A 20,920-nucleotide genomic window follows, 5' to 3' on the forward strand; every position below is an offset into this window, starting at 1 on the left:
GTAGTCTTTTTAAACATATATATGGCTATCTAATTGCTCAGTACCAAATTGGATTCAGTTTGCTAAAATTTTGTTAAGAATGTTTGCATCTCTGTTCATGAGGGATATTGGTCTATAGTTTTCCATCCTTCCTTTTTTTTTTTTTTGTTGGCGTTTTAGGGCTACACCTGTGGCATATGGAGGTTCCCAGGCTAGGGGTCCAGTCGGAGCTGCAGCTGCCGACCTACACCACAGCCACAGCAGTGCTGGGTCTGAGCCATGTCTGCAACCTACACCCCAGCTCACGCCAACGTCAGATCCTCAACCCACTGAGCGAGACCAGGGATCAAACCTGCAACCTCAAGGATGCTAGTCGGGTTTGTTAAGTGCTGAGCCATGAGGGGAACTCCATGGTCTGTAGTGTTCTTGTCACCTTTTTTCCTCTGGTTTTGGCATCAGAATAACACTGAGCTCATAAAATACATTAGTGAGTGTTCGCTGTTCTTTAGCATTCTGGGAGAGTCTTTGTAAATTGGGTATCATTTCTTCTGTAAATGTTCAGTGCCAAGCCACCTGGCCTGGAATTCTCTTGGTGAGAAGGCTCTAACTCCAATTTCAGTTCGTTTAATGAACACGGAGCTACTCAGGTCATCTGCTTCTGTTGGGGCGAGCAGAGAAAAACTCTGCTTATTTCCAGTAGTGCCTTTACACAGCACGCATGCTGCAAACACTGGAGTACTTTGGTTGGTACGTTCGCAAAGGTTTCTTCTGTATCAAGCCGTCCTCTGAGACACCAGCCAAGTGGCCTACACTTGAAGTAAATTCTGACGTGCGCTGCCTGGAGAGAGCATCAGATCCCACAGACGAAGGGCCCTGTGGCCCAGGACCGACCCCCGCTTCAGCTGCCAGTCACACACCTCGGTGGTCACTTGCTCTTCTGACCAACAGGCTATGAGTGAGGTTCCCTGGGACCCCCCCTCCTGGGGTTCGGTCACTTGCTCGAGCGGCTCACAGAACTCAGGGAGACGCTTCCTTACGTTGACTGGCTTAGTACAAAAGGGTGACGATGAACAGCCAGGTCACGGTACGTGCGGAGGCACAGAGCTCCTGTGCCCTCTCCAGATGCACCTGTCTCCTGTGTTCTCACCACCCTGGAACCTCTCTGAGTTCCGTGCTTTGGCGGATTTTATGGAGGTTTCATCACATAGGCGTGGTCAATCCTTTACCTCACTGCCAGGGTGGGGGTCAGGGCTGAGGGGAACGAGGCGGAAAGCCCCCAGCTTCTAAGCTCGACTTGGTGACCGGCCCCTTCCAGGACCCTACAAAGCGTTGTCTCATTGCAACAAGGCACTTCCATCACCCAGGAAATTCCAAGGGATTTAGAAGCTCTATGTTCAGGAACCAGGGTCAGGAACCAAGTATTCCTAGTGCCTCTTCTCACTCATGACATTGCAAGGAACGGGGGGCAGAGACATAGACAGACAGACAGAGCGATAGATAAGTGGATATACACACATATATGTGTATTTCTTTTTTTCTTTTTTTTTTTTTTTTTTTTTTTTGTCTTTTTGCTATTTCTTTGGGCCGCTCCCGCAGCATATGGAGGTTCCCAGGCTAGGGGTCAAATTGGAGCTGTAGCCACTGGCCTACACCAGAGCCACAGCAACGCGGGATCCGAGTCGCATCTGCAACCTACACCACAGCTCACGGCAACGCCGGATCGTTAACCCACTGAGCAAGGGCAGGGACCGAACCCGCAACCTCACGGTTCCTAGTCGGATTTGTTAACCACTGCGCCACGATGGGAACTCCTTTATATGTGTATTTCTTATTTCACAAAGTGCTTTCTTGATTTATACCATCCTTTTTTTGTTTTTGGGGGGGGTCTTTTAGGGCTGCACCCGTGGCATATGGAGGTTCCCAGGCTAGGAGTCGAATCAGAGCTGTACCTGCCGGCCTACACCACGGCCAGAGCAATGCTGGATCCGAGCCGTGTCTGCAACCTACACCACAGCTCATGCAACGCCGGATCCTTAACTGAGCAAGGCCAGGGATCGAACCTGCATCCTCACAGATGGTGGTCAGATTCGTTTCCGCTGCGCCAGGACGGGAACTCCGGATTTATACCGTTTTTGTCTTTCTTTGTCTAGACCCGAGGTCAGTCATTTCTCTATGAAGACCGTTCCTTTAGTGGGTTACGATGTTGAGAAACTAAAATCTAGATGCCAGGTGTGCTCGTAACTGCTGGGCTATTAGTGCTTCTAAGCGTCTAAGCATGTCTAGCGGACAGAGGCAAGAAATAGGCATGTTTTCAATCATGCCTTTCCATTAGCATTTCCAGCTTAAAAGTTAACATCCTGGGGGTTTATTTCTCCCTAAGTTCTTTGTCTGCATTTTTAACTTTTTTCACATACACTGAAAATTTTGGTTTCTAGTACCATTATGTTTGTTTTCTAATTACAATGCCGGTGTAGCTATTAACACAGCTAGTACATGGAGCTTAAATTTTCTTTGCACTTCTTTTTGTCCTCAAAAATACACCATTAAAGGCCCAATCCAAGTACTGTTCCCAAAGCCATATGAAATGGTTATTCTTTTTCCTGTAGTTATATTCCATATTTGATGTATTTTTTTTCAGTTTAGTCTAAATTCTAGTCTTCATTTTAGTTTTCTTCGCGTTCTATTTAACTTTTGAATTTGTAATGCACTTACATGGTTCGCAAATCAATATTATGTATACAGAATAAAATTGTACTCAAAGAGGAGTTCCTGTTGTGGTTCAGCAGGTTAAGAGCTGACATTGTCTCTGTGAGGACGCAGGTTCGATCCCTGGCCTCACTCTGTGGGTTAAGGATCCAGCACTGTCACAAGCTGCGGTGTAGGTCACAGATGTGGGGCGCATCTGATGTTGCCATGGCTGTGGTGTAGGGTGGCAGCTGCAGCTCCGATTCGATCCCTGGCCCAGGAACTGCCGTATGCTGGAGGGGCGGCCGTGAGAAGAAACATAACATTATACTCAAAGAAGCCTTCTCTCTAACTTCTGTTCTTATGTAAAAGGTAGCAGACTCTATACACAGTTCTGCATTTTGCTCTTTGCCCGTAACAGGATCAGCACACAAGGGACTGTGCTCTTGGCTTCTGCTGGGTCCACGGTATTCTGGAGTATTCCAGAGCGTGGCTGTATCGTAATTGACTCAGTCTGTTCTCCCTGATGGATGCTTTTAATGTTGGAAATCTTCCGGTGTTACAGAGAGTACTCAGTGAATACCCTTGCCAACGTGTTGTTTTGAGATGCATCATCGTAAAGTGAGTACTCGTGGCATCACCGCCCGGCTGAGGAATGGACCGTCACTGGCCCTCCACACGCCTCCGCGTACCCCTCCCCAAATCCGGCCCCCCTTTCCTTACTGCCCAGTCCTAACCTCTCTTCTGTCTTTGATGGCGATTTTTTCCTGGCGTTTACTGACCATCTTACCGCCTAGGCATGCGCTGCAAAACCCTTGTCTTCAATTGTGTCCATTTTGAACATCATTCTGGTGGAACCCCGAACCACATACTCTTTTGCGTCTGAGTTCCTTGGCTCAGAATTGTATTTGTGAGACTTGTCCTCGATGTCGGGGTAGCTGTTGTTCATCAGTTTGCACTGCTGTGTAATATTGAAGTGCGTGGAATATTCTACAGTTTCCTTATCCATCCTGCTATTAACTGACATTCAGATCATTTCTAGTCTGGGGCTGTTAGGAGTACAGGTGCTGCGACTAGTTCCGTTCTTGCTTTTGTTGCACGTGTACCTACTTTGCTGGGGTATTGGGCAGGCACAGCCATCCTCTCCAGTGACAACTCTGGAAGGACTCCTGAGACTCACCAAGAACTGATACTTACAGATAAGGCTTATTAAAACAAAAGACAGCAAAAGCTTCTGAATGTCTTGCTGGTGGTGAATTTCCCAAGTTTATGTTTCTCTAAAATATCTTTATTTCATCTTCATTGCTATAAGATATTTTTCCAGACTGAGTCGGCTATTATTTTTTTTTTTCCAGCCCATTCAAGATACCATTTCGTGAGTTCCCATTGTAGCTCAGCGGTAACGAACCTGACTGATCCATGAGGAAGTGGGTTTAATCCCTGGCCTCGCTCAGTGGGTTAAGGATCTGGCATTGCCATGGCCGTGGTGTAGGCCAGCAGCTTCAGCTCCAATAGGACCCCTAAGCCTGGGAACCTCCATATGCCGTGGGTGCAGCCCTAAAAAGAGAAAAAAAAAAAAAGAACTATTTTATGGTCTTCTGGTTTCTGTTGTTCCTCTTGAGAAGTTGAAAGTAACTGCCTTTTTTTCCTTTTTTGCTTGCCTTCAAGGTTTTTTCTTTTTTTCCTCTGTCTTTTAAACGCTTGTACTGTCTGTGTCCATCTTTGTTGTTGCTGCTTTATCTTATTTGGGATTTATTGGGCTTCTTAAATCTGTATGTACTGACGTCGTCACAGTTAATCAATTCTCTGTCATTGGCTCTTCTGCCCCAGTCTCTTTCTCCTGTTCTTCTGAGACTTTTAATGAAACATACGTCAGACCTGATTACTATATTCTGTTTAGTATGTTCCCTCTTTGCATCTCTGTGCTTCAGGGTGGATGGGGCTGTTTTCCTCTGAACTGTTTTCAGTTCACTAATTCTCTCTTTTACTGCACCTAAGTTGCTGTTAAACTCCTGATTTTATTTATCGTATTTAATTTTAGAACTTTTTCTCGGTTCTTTTTCTCATCTTCATCTCATTCTTTCATAGTTTGCAGCTCTGAAATTCTCAGTCTTACTTATCGTCTTCTTGGGGTCGTGGTAAGTCTGATCATTCTGCTGTTTGGAGCCCATGAGTGTGTCAGTAACATCTCTTTGTTTCCTTCTGGTTGTGTGGGTTCTTGTTTATCTTGGCGTCTGTCCTTGGACGCCGGGTTACACTTGATAATGTGCCAGGTGGTGCATTTGGTCAATTGCTTTTTTGGTTCGTTTGTTAACTGAGGCATTAGATGATGTCTTCTTCTCCTGAGGATTTTTGTTTGCTCTGTCGGGAACCCAGAACCATCCGCGCAATAGAAGGATCTGATTAAAGGTTAAGGATTGAGATTTGGCTAGTTGACTTAAAGCTGCACCGTGTTATACCAATTCTGATTTATTTCTGACTCACTTTCAGACTCACTTTCAAGTTCTCTTTGTCCCCAACCCAAGCAAATGAGGATTTATCAGCTCCCTCCCTTTGGGGGGCCCTGGCCTCCAGCTTTTGTCCCTTTTGCTTCTGAGAGTTGTCAGAAATGCCACTGATTTTCTTTTGCAGTTTTTCTGGAATGAGCCAATGTTGCTAATTTAAAAGTGGCTCTAAGTGCTGGGCTTACTATGGTGAAGTTGAGCCTTCTCCCAGATCTCAGCCTGGAAATTCTTGGTTGCCGTATTAAGTCTCTGACATATTTAATTAAGCTTTTTTTTTTTTAAGTCCCATTTTTTTGTTTTTCTCTCTGGAGGAACAGGTTCAGATTACTCAGTGTTCTATTATCATAAATGGACGTTTCTTTTTCAAGTTCTTATGGGGTATTCTCTAGAATTATCCAAAAAAAGGGCTACTGCCTCCAAAAAGACTTAGCTTGGAAGGTCCACAGGGGAGTTTAGGCAAACATCGCAAGAGCAGAATATTCCAGGACTGAGAGTTCTCAGGTGGCGCAGTGGGTTAAGGATGTGGTATTGTCACTGCAGCAGCTCAGGTTGCTGCTGTGGTGTGGGTTCAGTCCCCGGCCCTGGAACTTCCACCTCCCACAGCCAAGAAAAAAAAGAATAAGTCAAGACCATATTTACTGTTCCAAAGCATGGGAATAGGAGGAACGCTTCCAAATTCTTTTGATGATGCTAACACATTGTTGATTCTAAAACTTGGCAGAAGGTGCACGAACACCTACAGACACACACACACACAACCCCCCAGATGTTCAGTACCATTTGACATTTCCGGGAAGGTCAGCCTTCTTCCGGGCTTCAGGGCACAGTCTCCTTGAAGCTGACAGTTGCTGTTCTCCAGTTTGAAGGTAACCCTTAAGCAGAGGAGTCCAGGGACTTAGGTAAGGGGGCCACCGACTTACATCCAGACGTCAGCAAAGCCTGTGAGAGCCAGCCTGACGGGGAGAGGACGCCTAGAAGCTGATAGCACAGGCGGGCCAGGCTCTTCCCCTGCCACCCACCTCCTCTTCCCTGTTGTTAACAGCCAGCCCGGCTGAAGGCGTCACTTGTCCCTGCCACCCCAAGTCTGGTCCTCACATCCCGTCCTCTGTCCAGGTCCAGCAGGTACACATCCTCGGTAACTCTTATTTTGCCGTCTCCTCGCTCTCCCTGCTTCTGCCTCCGTGTTCACAGTCCAGCAAGCCTGCATCAGGACGTTGGAGTACCCGGGTGGGGGTGTGTGTGCGGATGTGTGTGTGCATGTATATATGTGTGTACCTGTGGGTCCGCGTGTTTGTGTATGTCTGTGTTTGTGTGTGTGCACTGTGTTTGTCTGGGTTTTGTGTTTGTGTGTTTGAATGTGTGTATCTAAGTATTGTGTGTATGTATGTACCTGTGTGTATGCACGTGTGCTTGTATGTGCATGTGTCTTGTGTGTTTGTTACATGTATGTGTGTGCATGTGTGTGTGCTTGCATATGCACTCACGTGTGTGTGCATGTGTGTATGCGTATGTGTTAGGTGTGTGCTATATCTGTGTTTGTGTGAATGTACGTGCGTGTCTGTGCACGTCCACGCATGCACACGTGCCTCCAGACTTTCTGGCTCCTAACCCGCTCTGCCGGCTGCTGTGCTCCAGATGTATAATATGGGAACACGAAAGCCCACCCAAGAGGAGGCTGAGAATTCCACGAGAGAATGTTTGCCAAGAGCCTGTGCTAATAAAGCAAACGCTGGCTCAGCCATTTGTATCAAGTCTAAGACTTTATAGCTTCTGCGGTTTCCAGGTGCCCTCGGTCTGTAGAGACGGTGTGTGCGGAGCGAGGGTGGGGTGGCTTTCAAGGGAGCTGACTCAAGACCAGGGCATATCCATGAGGACAGCGATTCTGCCAACGAATCCTACGGGAGGGGAAAAAAATGGAGTTCCTGTTGTGGTTTAGCAGAAACGAATCTGACTAGTATCCGCGAGAACACAGGTTCGGTCCCTGACCTTGCTCAGTGGGTTAAGGATCCGGCGTTGCCCTGAGTGGTGGTGTAGGTCACAGACGTGGCTCGGATCTGGCGTTGCTGTGGCTGTGGTGTAGGCCGGTGGCTACAGCTCTGATGCGACCCCTAGCCTGGGAACCTCCATATGCCATGGGTGTGGCCCTAAAAAGACAAAAAAAAAAAAAAAAAGAGAGAGAGAGAGAGAGACCTTTTGGAGCAGGGAGGCTCTTCACTGCCTGGTAAGAAAGGAGTTCTTTGCCAGCTGCGTGTTTACATTTCAGGCTCATCGGAGAGAAGACTGGAAACGTTGCAAGAGGAATAAATATTGCCATCGTGAACTGTAAGTTACTAAACAGCTTTACAGCCTCTCTAAAGTCTCTGTGGCTGGGAATTCAGAGGTACTTTGGTTTTTTATTGATTTTTTTTCACATACAATTTAGTCTAGGTTTATTTATTTATTTATTATTTTTATTTTTTGTCTTTTCTAGAGCCACTCCTGTGGCATATGGAGGTTCCCAGGCTAGGGGTCTAATTGGAGCTGTAGCCGCCAGCCTATGGCTCAGGCACAGCAACACCAGATCCGAGCCGGGTCTGCAACCTACACCACAGCTCACAGCAACGCTGGATCATCAGCCCACTGAGCAAGGCCAGGGATCGAACTCAACCTCATGGTTCCTAGTCGGATTCGTTAACCACTGTGCCACGTTGGGAACTCCTAGGTTTATATTTTAATACATTTTAAAAGTATATATTTACCTATTTTTACACTGTCTCACTTAATAGATTATTGATGGTTCCTCAGAAAACCCTGAAATCAAATATAAACTGAGCTTATTTATTTTTATTTTACGGCCGTGCCCACAGCGTATGGAAGTTCCCAGGCCAGGGACTGACTCTGAGCTGCAGCCGTGACTTCCACGTCAGATCCTTGAACCCACTGCACGGCACGGGGACTGAACCTGCACTTCCTCGGCCACCCGAGCCTCTGTGGTTGGATTCTTAACCCACCACGCCACAGCGGGAACTCTATATAAGTTGACTTTTAAAAAACAAAGAAGGACCTGCAGAAGTCAGGGCTAAAACCAGATCCTCAGACCTGGGGCACAGACACCCTGGTATTGGGCCTCCTCTTTGCTCTGATGGCTGGTGGCCAGCAGGGGGCGACACCTTTGTCTACGAACAGGTGACTAGGGCCTCAGGGGAAGCGAACCTTGGCCTCCGCTTGGTCCTGGAGAAACACCTGTCACTGTTGCCATTGAGGCCCTGACAGGACTGTAGCAGGTTTGGGGAAAGGGTTGCTCATGGTGTGTGCCCCTGGGAACAAGCTGAGCACGGAGTCAGGTGACAGCGGGGCTGTGGGACCCCTGGGGGGAGTGGGGCAGAAAGGGCTGGTGGGGGCCCCGGTATTTATGGGAAGAGGCAGATGATTGGGAAGCGTATGTGACTCGCCAACTGGAAACAGATGTGTGCTCCGCTGTGGGCAGCTGGCAAGCCCTGCTCTCCTGACCCACCGCCCCAGGAAAGGGGTCCTGCCTGCCCTTCAGGCTGGGTCCCCCCGGCAGTCACGCTTCCTGGACAGAGACAGAGAAGGGACAGGCCCTTTCGGTCACCATATACAGCCCTTTTAAAGTTCCCCCTGCATCTCCATGAACCTTCTCTTAAAAACAGCTTCTTTTATTTCCAGATGCGACTGGGAAAGTGATCGCAACACAGTATTTTGACATGTTTGAAGGTGGTAAGATGACTCTTTTCCTCTTAAACTGAAAGGGAATCATAAACATAAATTAGGATGAAAAAATCACAACCAAAAATGTCAAATACGCTTATTTTGTCTACCAGAAAAAAGTTTGCCAGAAGGTCAGGTGAGTTTTCTAGAATGGTTGTACAGCCATCCTTGGAGCCTCCGAGTGAGTTCATGTATTCAAGTTAGAAGGCATATTATCTACTAAGCATCTTTGCTCACATTTTCCCCGGATCTTTTCCTTCTGCTCCTTCATCAGATAGCAGGAAAGAATTTTTTTAATTTTTTAATTTATGTATTTATTTTGTCTCTTTAGAGCCGCACCCATGACATATGGAGGTTCCCAGGCTAGGGGTTGAATCAGAGCTGGTGTAGCCTCTGGCCTGCACCACAGCCACAGCTGCGCCAGATCTGAGCTGTGTCTGCGACCTACACCACAGCTCGTGGCAATGCTGGATCCTTAACCCACTGAGCGAGGCCAGGGATCGAACCTGCATAATCGTGGATACTAGTCAGGTTCATTACTGTTGAGCCACAGTGGGATCTCCAAGGGAATTGATTAAAAAAAAAAAAAAAAAGTCAAACGTCTGTGAAATAACGTGATTGACATCCTGCTCTGCATGTCACCTTGGTGGCTGTTGTGCTCCCAGTGCCCTGCTGGGCTCGGTGCAAACATTCCCACAACCATGGTACCCATCTCTTCCTTCCGTTCTGGGCTCTGGATCTTGACTGCAGTGGCCAGTCACCATATACCAGCCCTTTTTAAGTGTATGGAATGCTGAGAATCACTGAAAAGAGGTGTTTAAAGTTAAGTAACAAGGGCCCAGATAGGCTCGGGAGCTATGCGTTTCACTGTGCAGTTAACTTAATCTTAACTGTAAGTAACGGGCCCCGGTGGTAAATGATGGGCTTTGAGGGGTTCCTGCCGAGGTGCACTGGATTGAGAGTCCCACTGCAGCAGCTTGGGTTGCTACAGAGGCAAGGGTTTGATCCCCTGCCCAGCACAGTGCATTAAAGGATCCAGGGTTGCTGCAGGTGCCGCCCAGCTTCATGCAGTCCCTGGCCCGGGAACTTTCATAGGCTGCAAATGTGGCCATAAAAAGGGGGGGGGGGTCTGAGCTGAGCCTTTGCTTTCTTCCTGTAAGAAATAGAAGAGGGTCTTAGCAAAGACTGACCCATCCCGGCCTGGTCTGTGTGTCTCATATCATCACTGTCCTGGAGCCACTCTGCTCTGAGATGGTCACGCCTGGGGTCCGTGCTTTCTTAGCACCTGCAGAGGAAAGCTCACCTGTGCCGCTGAAGTGGTTGCGGGTTTCAGAGTTGATCGCTAGACTCTTTAGGATCTGATGGTGCTGCTCCCCTCACGTGGGCTCAGCGTGGACCCCACGGGCCGTTCGCTCTCAAAGCCGGAGAGCACCCTCTGTGTGCGCAGAGACGGCTCTCGAATAGGAGGGTTCTCGAGCAGGGCGCAGAAGCTGAGCGCAGAGGAAACACAGCCCCTAGACCAGGGTCTCAGCCGCCAAGAGGGTCTTCCAGCTGATTTGCCCTGTCCCCGCAGACAACTCTGGCCCCATGACGGCGTTCATTCAGAGCGCTCCCTCCAAGTCGCTGCTCTTCATGGTGACCCACGATGACGGCAGCAGCAGGTGAGTGCGTGGGTGGGTCGGTCGCAGCCGGGCCAGCGTTGAAGAAGCCAGCAGGGTGCCGAGGGCCCAGCCCTGTCAGGGTCCCCACATTCTCCTTAAGAAAGAACAGAGCGCCGAGGAGCAGGTTGCTTCTCAAAGGAAGAGGAGTGGGGACCCTGACGAAGGGACCTCATTTCTAGATAAACGGCCAGCCGCTGGAGCGCAGAAGTCCTAGAAACGGAGGAATAGTCCCCGGTTAGCAAGACAAAGCCGCCACTGACCATAAATAAAATAGCAACGCTAACTCGTGGCCAAAGACTCCGGGTGGGACTTCCATGCATGCATACATGCACATGCGTGTGCACACACGATGCTTGCACTGGGGAGAATGACAGGGCTGTGTTTCGCCAAGGATGCTCTTTTAAGCAAGCATGTGCGTCTTCGTGGCCGAACTTCCGAGAACCTCAGAGTGCTTTTTTGCGCCCTGAATTTCCAAGGTGGAGCTACTAAATGCAGCATGTTCCAGATTTGTTTGACGTCAGGTCCTCTTTTTAAAAAAGCATCTTCCAGATGGAAAGTTCTCTGACATACCCTTTGGAAAATCTGAACTTCTTTTTCTTTCCTTTCTGCCCTCCTTGCTTTGCTTACTTGAAATTGCACCTTTTTACAATGGGACGATGGTTTAATTTTTTTCTTTTTTGATACCGACCTTTCTGAATATGAACGTTTTTGGCATTGGTGTTTGTCTTTCAGCAACTTCAGTCTGCCTTGTCTTGTGGTCAGTAAGCAAGGTAGCAAGGACCAAAAATCATATTGGCCGGGGGTGAGGAGGTGACAACCCCAAGACACCGGGCTTTTCAGAGTTGAGAGTTAGGACTCTGTGCCCCAGAGCTCCCATCATGGTTCAGCAGTAATGAACCCCACTAGCATCCATGAGGACGCAGGTTCGATCCCTGGCCTTGCTCAGTGGGTTAAAGATCCGACGTTGCTGTGAGCTGTGGTGTAAGTTGCAGAGGCAGCTCAGATCCCGCGTTGCTGTGGCTGTGGCTGTGGCTGGCACCTGCAGCTCCGATTCGACCCCTAGCCTGGGCACTTTCATATGCCACGGGTGTGGTCCTCAGAAGAAAAAGAGAAAAAAGAAGAAAAAGAAACCTGTCCTAGGACTGACTCTGTCCTAGTGCAGCGCAGTGGAGTCTGCAGGTGAGATGCTCACACCATTCCCCACCCCCACCCCGCCCCCCAGGCTGAAGGAGGACGCCAAGAAGGCCATCGAATCCCTGGGAAGTAAGGAGATCAGGAACATGCGATTCAGGTCGAGCTGGGTGTTCCTGGCAGCAAAAGGCTTCGAACTTCCTGCGGGAATCGAGAGAGAAAAGGTGAGTGGTGTAAACATCGCTTTCCCCGCAAACCGGCTGGCGCAGGACACGCTGTAGTGGGAGAGGTCGCTGGTCGGTGATAACTTTCTGTCCGGAAACCCCTTCCCGCGTAAAGCACACGCAAAGGCTGTGACCACGGCTGTGACCACGGCTGCCGGGATTTAAAGATGCTTCACCTGTGCTTCTGTCTCGCAATCCGGGAAATAGTACATGATCCGTGTGGCGGTGCTTGATGAATCATCGCAGGCACAACAGCCCAGCCTGGGATGTTTGCAGCCTTTCCCTCTGCGCCAGCCTTCAAAAGGCATGTGCTGAGTTTGGACTCTCAAATCTCTTTAAAAGTAGAAAATTCTGGCATCAGTTTTCTATCACCTGCAGCCCACGGTCTGTCCCAAGCCCCTCTCCGCCGTCTCTGTTCCTGGGGTGGGGACAGTACTTAATACTTAAGGTGATGAGGCAGGGTAACCAAGCCTGTGCACGTGAAGCACCAAAGACGGGGCGGGCCCCCTACTACCACTGGGAAACGTGGATTTCGGGCTTGTTCTCGAGTAGCTTGTGGCCTGAGGGATGACAAGCCCCTCCCACTGTTCTCTGCCCTTTCCCTGGCTGGCTGGCTTACCCCGCACCCCCTCCACGCCTCTTCGGCAGCCTCTCCAGGTGCCAATCCTGCCCCCACCCCAGCTGCCCTATCTCTTGACCCTGCAAGAGTGACAGTGCAGTGACCGGGGACCCCTGCTGACAGCCAGGGGCGCCAGGCCAGTCGGAAAGTGCTGTGTGTCCTCGCCTGTCATTAAGGCGAGGACTGGAGCCTTGGTCCCCCTCTGCGCGCAAGTGTGTGAGGCTCGAATCCCTTTCAAGTTGAAGGTTAACTCTGTGTTAACGTTCAGCTAAGGCAGAAAACAAAGCCTCATTTGAATTGCAAAAGAGGGAGCAATGGCCCTTGCTTTTTTGTCTTCTTCAGGAGAAAAGGAGTTTCTGGAGTGGGAGGAATCCAGAAAAAAGCAGGGGTCCAAGCACTGCGCTGGGTGTAGAGACTCGAATGTCTCTTGATACCACAGCACTAAGTGAATTGCAGGAAAACACGTCTCCTGCTTACAAGTGTGGGTGGAAAGTCATTGTCCCCGTTTCTGCAGGAGGGAGGGCCCAGGCCTGGATGGGGTGAGCAGTGGTTGTGTTATCAGAGCTGCTGTGGTTCAGGTCCTAAGGGATGTTTGCTGGAACGCCGATGAGGCTGGACCGGGCAGCCAGGGTCTCAGGGCGCTCGGACGGAGGCTCTGAATCAAGTCTGTTGGAGGAATCATTGCATCTTCATTATTTTGGGTATTCAGACGGGCACACCCGGATGTTCCTGGTGGAGGACTGTGTGGGGGGGGGGGGGGGCGCCTCCTGAGCTCCCAGCGGTCTCCCCGTTCACATCCCTTCCCCTGCTGTTCCCAGACCCTGTGTCCTGGGCACAGCTCGCAGGATGTCCCCAGGCCCACAAGCCTTTATTGGCCCCACTGCCTACTGAATTGAATTTTTAAACATGCGAGTCTTGAAAGTTGATTCCAGTTGTTGGGGACTTGGTTCGGATCGTCAGTGTCGAAAAATGAGGAGACGGGGAGATCGCGACAAGGCTCTTTCCTTCTGCAGGAGGGCGCGGGTGCTCAAAAGGCCCCTGCAAAGAAGAAGAGACCCTCCCTATTGGTCCCTAGCACAGGCGATGGACCTGTCCCCTTCCCGTGGGTCAGGCCAGGGCGCAAACTCTTCTCGGTTGGCTCATTTGAAACAGACTTGCTGGGAGAAGCAGGAAAGAGGAGGGGGTCGCAGGAGGGCGTCTCAGCCATAAGGGAGCAACATGGAGTCACCAAGGTTTCCTTCGATAGAAAAGACGTTATGTTACTTTCCACACAGTTCTCTAACTGGGAGGAGCAGTTTGAGACCCACAAGAGGGAGATAACCGAGGATAGAAGTTTCCATGGGTGTGACTAGGTGTGGATCTCGGGTCCATCGTCCAAACCATCGTCCAAGCCGTGTGGCCTGTTTTTTTGGCGGAGCCCTTCTGGCCCTCCTCCCCTGCCCACGCCGGCCCCCGGCACTCTGGACCTTCCTTGATGGGCACGAGGTGCTTTGCACAAGTGTTACCTGCCTCGCCACACCTGGATGTCACCTCTTGAAAGCATGGAGCACATCTGCTCCCATTGTATGACCCCCAAAGTCCCAGCAATGTGTCAGTTATCAGAAAGATAGTTTTAAGAGATGTACAATGAAGTGAGGTTTGTTCCAGGAGCATAGATTTGTTTAACATCCAGAATTCAACTGGGGGGAGTTCCTGTTGTGGCACAGCAGAAACGAATCCGACTAGTATCCATGAGGATGCAGGTTCCATCCCTGGCCTCTCTCGGTGGGTCTGGGATCCGGCGTTGCCATGAGCTGTGGTGCAGGTCCCAGACGCAACTCAAAGCCCACATTGTGGTGGCTATGGCATAGGCTGGCAGCTGCAGCTCCAACTTGACTCCTACCCTGGGAATTCCCATATGCTGGACGTGTGGCCCTAAAAAAAGGGAAAAAAAAATTAGTGTACTACGTCACATGTATAAAGGACGAAATTGCATGACTATCTCATTCAACACACAGAAAACATATTTAACACAATTCAGCACCCTCTTGTGATAACACTCGGCAAACTAAGAGGTAGCTAGGAGTTCCCGTCGTGGCGCGGTCGTTAACGAATCCGACTAGGAACCATGAGGTTGCGGGTTCGGTCCCTGCCCTTGCTCAGTGGGTTAACGATCCGGCGTTGCCGTGAGCTGTGGTGCTGTGAGCTGTGGTGTAGGTTGCAGACGCGGCTCGGATCCCGCGTTGCTGTGGCTCTGGCGTAGGCCGGCGGCTACAGCTCCGATTCGACCCCTAGCCTGGGAACCTCCACATGCCGCGGGAGCGGCCCAAAGAAATAGCAAAACGACAAAAGAACAAAAAAAAAAAAGGTAGCTATCAACCCATATCTAACATCACATCTAACGCGAAAACAGACTGGCTCCCCCGAGATCAAGAGCAAGACAAGGATGTCCACTGTGGCCGTGTTCTTCTACATTTTTCTGGCCAGGGCAACTTGGGACGATTTTAAAAAAAGAAAAAGAGGAAATAAAAGCCATTCACACTGGAAAGGAAGAAGTAAATCTACCTCTCTTCACAGATGGCGTGATTCTTTGTATAGAAAATCCTAAGGAGTCCACTTAAAAAAAAAAAAAAAAAAAAACTGAGCTAGTACACAAGTTCCGGAATTTTGCAGAACACAAGATCGATGTACAAACTCTGTTTACTTGCAATGAACAGTCTGAAAATGGAATCCAGAAAACAATTCCATGTATAATAGCACCAAAAAGAATAAAATATTTGGGAATTAACATAGGAGATGTAGGACTCCTACACTAAAACCTACAAAACATTGCTGAAAGAAACTAAGAAGGCCTCAAAAAAGTGAAATGATAGTTTATGGATCAGAAGATTTAAAACTGTTAAGATGTGGTATAAGAACTCCAGGTGATTTTTTGCATAAATTGACAAGATAATCCTAAAATTCATGAGGAAATTCAAGGGTCCCCAATAGCCAAAACCGCCTTGAAAATGAAGAACAAAGTTGGAGAACTCACCCTTTCCAATTTCAAAACTTACTACGAAGCTGCAGTAATCAAGGGCACATAAAGACCAACGTACAGACCAATGGACTAGCATCGAGAGTCCAGAAACAGAACCTCACATTTTGGTCAATGGGTTTTCAACAAGGATGCCAAGACCTTTTAATGGGGAATAAATAGTCTTTTAAGCAAATGCTAGGACAACTAGATATCCACAGGCAAAAGAAGGAATTTGGACCCCTACCTCACACCATATACAAAAAGGAACCCAAATGAGTCAAATAACTAAATGTAAGCTCTAGAACTATTAAACTCTTAGAAGAAAACACAGATGAAAATCTTTGTTATCTTGGATTAGGCAATGGTCTCTTAGAGATGACATCAAAAGCACAAACAACAACAGAAAAATTACATACAGTGTACTTCATCAAAATTTAAAACATTTGTGCTTTGAAGGACACCATCAAGAAAGTGAAAAGAGTTCCCTTGTGGTGCCGTGGGTTCAGGATCTAGCAATGTCACAGGCTCAGGTTGCTGCTGTGGCTCGGGTTCCATCCCTGATCCAGGAACTTGCACATGCCATGGGTGTGGCCAGAAACAATGTGAAAAGATAAGCCATGGTGTGGGGGAAAATATTTGCAAATTAAGGACTTGGATCAAGAATATATAAAGAATAGGAGTTCCCATGGTGGCACAGCGGAAACGAATCCGACTAGGAACCATGAGGTTGCGGGTTCAATCCCTGGCCTCGCTCAGTGGGTTGAGGGTCCGGCGTTGCTGTGAGCTGTGGTGTGGGTTGCAGACGTGGCTCGGATCTGGCATTGCTGTGACTGCGGTGTAGGCCGGCAGCTACAGCTCTGATTAGACCCCTAGCCTAGGACCCTCCATATGCCGCGGGTGCAGCCCTAAAAAGACCAAAGACAAAAAAAAAAAAAAAAAGAATATATAAAGAACACTTACAACTCAATAATAGAAAGACAACCCAAATTTTAAATGTGCAAGGGATCTGAATAGACATTTCTTCAAAGAAGATACTCAGATGACTAATAAGCACCACAGATATACTCATTGTTAGCCATGAGGAAAATGCACATAAAAACCATGAAGAGATACTTCCTCACAGTCACTGGGACGGTTCTAACGATCCAAAAACATAGTAAGAACTATTGACAAGGATGTGGAGAAGTTATAACCTCCAGACACTGCTGGAGGAAGTGTTACAATACGGCTGCTTTGGGGAATATTCTGGCAGTTCCTCAAAAAGTTGGCGTGTCCTTAGCATCTGTCCTAGCAGTTCCGCTCAAAGACAGACAGCCAAGAAAAGGAAGGCATTTGTTCACATGAAAACGTCACATGAATGTGTGCAGCAGCATTATTCGGAAGAGCAAAAAAGCAGAAACCACCCATATGTCTGATCCATGGATAAAAAATGTATAAAAAATACAGCATAGCCATATACTGGAATATTGTTCAGGCACCTACAAGTAGGAAGTACTGATATATGCCCCAATACGGATCAAAAAACACCCTCTGTGAAGAAAACCAAACACAGAAGGCCATATATTGTATGATTCCATTTAGATACAATTTCTGAAATAGTCGAAATCCAGAGACAAACAGATTAGTGGCTGCCTGGGGCTGTCGGGGTGCTGAGTGGCCTCAAATGGGTGTGTGCTTTCTTGTTGAGGGGAAGAAAAGGTTTTAAAATTTGAGTATGGGAGTTCCCGTCGTGGCGCAGTGGTTCACGAATCCGACTAGGAACCATGAGGTTGCGGGTTCGGTCCCTGCCCTTGCTCTGTGGGTTAACAATCCGGCATTGCCGTGAGCTGTGGTGTAGGTTGCAGACGCGGCTCGGATCTCACGTTGCTGTGGCTCTGGCGTAGGCCGGTGGCTACAGCTCCGATTCAACCCCTAGCCTGGGAACCTCCATATGCTGCGGGAGCGGCCCTAGAAAAGCCAAAAAAAAAAAAAAAAAAAAATGGAGTGTGATGATGACAGTTGCGTGTCTCTGGGAATATACTACCAACCACAGGGAACCACTAAACACGGGTTGCTTAGACGAGTGGGTGAGTCAAATCCTCTTTCCTTTACGACAGATCAACCACTCCGACAACGCGAAGAACAGGTACTCGGGCTGGCCCGCCGAGATTCAGGTGGAAGGCTGCATCCCGAAAGGACCGAGCTGACGTTGCCTGGCCTCAATAAATGCTTTTATAGACACACACAGCCTGGAATGGACCACGACTCTTAGCCAACCGCCAATACTGGATAAGTATTTGGGGCTTGTCATCAACCAACCCAAATATTTGCCAGTTGTATAAAATCCTGTCCCACAGACTTGTTATGCCAGCATTTGTAGAGGGAAGGTAAAAATGAGCAGAAGAACGGAAATGCACGGGGATTGTCCGGCGGGGGGCGGGGTGGGGCTGGGTGACTGAGCCTTGGGAGGAGCGACCACTGCCTTCCCCGATGAGGGGACACTCCCTCCTTCTGGCCGGTGGGACTTGTGACTCACAGGTGAGCAGGGTCTGCTCTCAGGAGGGCCACTCTGTACCCCAGGTGTCCTAGGAAACACATCATATCCACGTACTCAGGGAACCAGTGACGTGCAGTTAAGAAAACCAAGCCAGTGCCCAGCACCACTGGAACCTCCCTCCGGGGTCTGGCCGCCAGGAGAAGTAGGAGACATTGATGCCAGGTTCCTAGTGCTTTTCTGAGCCTCGGCTTCTCACCTGTGAAGGAGGGGGACTGAGATGAATGCGTGATTTTCAAGCACTGGGCCAGAGCGATGGCTTCCTGCTGATAAAGCAGCAGATCTTTTAAAAAGCTGGCAGCACAGGGCATCCTTCCTTTCAGCACCCTTGCGGTGTCGAACCAGCACTGTCTTGGTGGCTACACCACCGAGTGTTATATGCGGGCTGCAGGTCGGCTGAGGCTCAGCTCTGTGTGCCTGCAACCAGGCTGGGGGAGGGTCCCTATCAGGCACCGAAGCCAGCGAGAGCCAAGGTCCGGGTTCCCCCAAAGCTCCTGCGAGGACGTGTGAGCCTTCGTTCTGGCACCACAGGCCAGCTGGAGCGGGGGTGGGGGGTGTCAACCTCAGGCCGTTGGGGGCGACTGTCCTGTATTTGTGAACAGGAGGACAGTGGCCCCTGGAAGCCAAGCCGTGCTCTGGCCCAGGGAGGGGTGGGCTGTGGCCTCTGGGCAGCGGCCCCTCAGGGAGCCTGGCCTCTCTCTGCAGAGGGTCTGCAGACCACTGGACGGCGTCTTGGCTCAGCCCCTGGTACGGGCTGAATTCTGTTTCCCCCAATTCTTCAGTTGAGTCCTGTCGACTACAAAACTACATGCACAACCTATAAGGGGAGAATTAAGTTTTCTTTGGGGCAAAGGGAGGACTTAAGCCTGGGAGGCAGCATCTCAAGTCACCCTGAGAAGACTGCCCCGAGGAGGCAGCAGGTGGGGGGGGCGGGGGGGGTTTACAGAGGAGTTTTTGCCTCAAAGGGCAGGGAGTGGGAACAAAAGCTAAATACCTGTTCATGACTGGAAACCAGGCATCTCAAGGCATGTGGTCCTTTTCTCTGTATGGGAAGGTCAAGATCCGGGCTCCCTGAAATCAGTCCTTCTATGTGTGCCTCAGCTCCCAGGAGCCAGCATCCTGTGTGTTCCCATCCTGAGACCCCCCGGGGGCTCACCTGCTCTGAGGTGGCTGCGGGCGCTGACGACTGTGACATCTTTGTTTGCTGATGTGGCAGGCACGGCTTTATTTCTCAGTCCTAACCGCCGGCACCTCAGAATGGGCCCTTCCTGGAAGCAGGCTCATTGTTGATGGACTGAGCTAGAGCAGTGACCGGTGTCCTTACAAAAAGGACACATGTGGGTGCAGATGAGCCAGCAGAACCGCTTTCTGGGTTCCGGCGGAGAGGGTGAAGGCGTCTCGGAAAAGGCAGCAGAGTGGAGACGGTACAGAGATGAGGGCAGCGGCAGGCGCAAAGAGGAGTCTGAGGGCAGCGAGCTAGGGGCGGGTCCTGTGGCCCAGGAGGTGGATGTCGTTACACACTTGTCCAACCCCATGGAGTGAACAAGACCAAAAGTGCCCTGATGTCAGCGGTGGGCTCTGCGTGGTGATAGCGTGGCAGCGTGGGTTGGGGAGTGTGACAGGTGGAGCCCTCTGGGGCTGGGGGTGGGTGGGTGACTGTGGGGAGGCTGGGCATGGATGGGGCAGGGACTCTACGGGAACCCTCTGTACCTTCCTCTCAATTTTGCTGTGAACCTGAAAGTGCTCTGAAAAATAAAGTATATTACCAAAAAAAAAGAAAGAAAAAACAAAACTGCCAAGGAGTCCGAGACTGAGATGGGCAAGCACCCCTGAGCACCTGTCCTACAAAGCCAGACCTGGTGAGGAAATGAGCTGAAGCCCCGCCCCCTCCCCAGCGCGGCCCCGCCCCCTCCCCAGCGTGGCCCCGCCCCTCCGTTCCCAGGGCCTGGAAGGGCTCCCCCTCCCTCCCTGGGAGCTTCAGCCCTGGAGAAGGCAGGCAGTTCCTGACCGCGTAGCGTACGTATCACCAGGGTTACCAAAAGCCCAGGAACTTTTGATACAACAAAAAGCAGGAAGTGCGTTTGTGCCTGACCGAGGAAGGGGTGTCACCGGCTGGGACCCTCCACCACTCGGGAGCCCTTGGTCTCCCTGTAGCCCAGATGGTGGCACTATCCAGGCCAGGCCTGGCCTGTCCCTTGTCCACGGGGACCGTGCAGGGGGCTGACATGCTCTTAGCATCTGCCTGTGATGGGTCCCCATCGTCACGCCCACTGGAGCAGGCAGGACCTGGGCAGTGAAGAGTCAGGGGGTTTCCACCCCAAGTGCCTCTGCTGCTTCGCTCCGCTGGGACGCTTGCCTGTCTGCAGGCTCCCTGGTCCCTCCATGTCATCGATCCGGGGAGACGGTCACATGGTCTCCTCTGTGTGGTTGAGGGGCGGCTGAGGGTGAGTGCAGTCTGGGGGCTGTAGGAGCCCACAGGCCAGCCCTTCCTCTCAAGGAAGCAGCTCTATCGAGCGCGGGGGTTGGGGGGCGCTTCACCATGCTCCCTGCTGCCTGCCCCACCCGGGAGCTGAGCAGCCCAGCGCTTTGATGTTGCAGGGATGAGGGTGCATCGGAGGGGATGCAGGGACCAGCGAGTGTCACTCTGTTCTTTCCAGAACAGTAGGCTCCCCGCCCTGTTACAGAAACCATCCGTAGTGAAACGGAAACGCTAGCTATCTCAGCGTGCCATCAGCTGCCCAGTCTTCCTGGGCCCTCCCCCTCTGCCCCCCCCCCCCGCCCCCCTCTGGATGAGCCGGGCTTTAGATCCTCCAGAAGGCTGACTCTGAAAACTCTCCCTGTGACCTCCTGATGCCGGGATTGGCAAACCATTTCTTAT

The 20,920-nt window shown here is 50.2% G+C and overlaps 1 protein-coding gene across 2 annotated transcripts in view; it reads left to right on the forward strand.

Moving 5' to 3' along the window:
- FAM3B (FAM3 metabolism regulating signaling molecule B) overlaps nucleotides 1–19,834 on the forward strand; it is a 50,241-nt gene extending 30,407 nt beyond the window's left edge. The window contains exons 4-8 of one of the 2 annotated variants that reach the window (XM_021071007.2): nucleotides 7,432–7,490; nucleotides 8,835–8,885; nucleotides 10,450–10,537; nucleotides 11,760–11,892; nucleotides 17,606–19,834. In XM_021071007.2, coding sequence (XP_020926666.1) covers nucleotides 7,432–7,490; nucleotides 8,835–8,885; nucleotides 10,450–10,537; nucleotides 11,760–11,892; nucleotides 17,606–17,695 — 421 coding nt within the window. In that variant the 3' untranslated portion in view covers nucleotides 17,696–19,834. The remainder of the gene's footprint in view (nucleotides 1–7,431; nucleotides 7,491–8,834; nucleotides 8,886–10,449; nucleotides 10,538–11,759; nucleotides 11,893–17,605) is intronic. The other variant, XM_084992182.1, reaches the window with a different exon arrangement.
- Nucleotides 19,835–20,920: the final 1,086 nt, after the last annotated feature.

This window comes from Sus scrofa, chromosome 13 (assembly GCF_054392235.1).
Source record: "Sus scrofa isolate SSC_HxYL_T2T_F1_AM1 chromosome 13, Sscrofa_HxYL_maternal_Yorkshire_Landrace_v2.0, whole genome shotgun sequence".
NCBI classification, from domain to species: Eukaryota; Metazoa; Chordata; class Mammalia; order Artiodactyla; family Suidae; genus Sus; species Sus scrofa.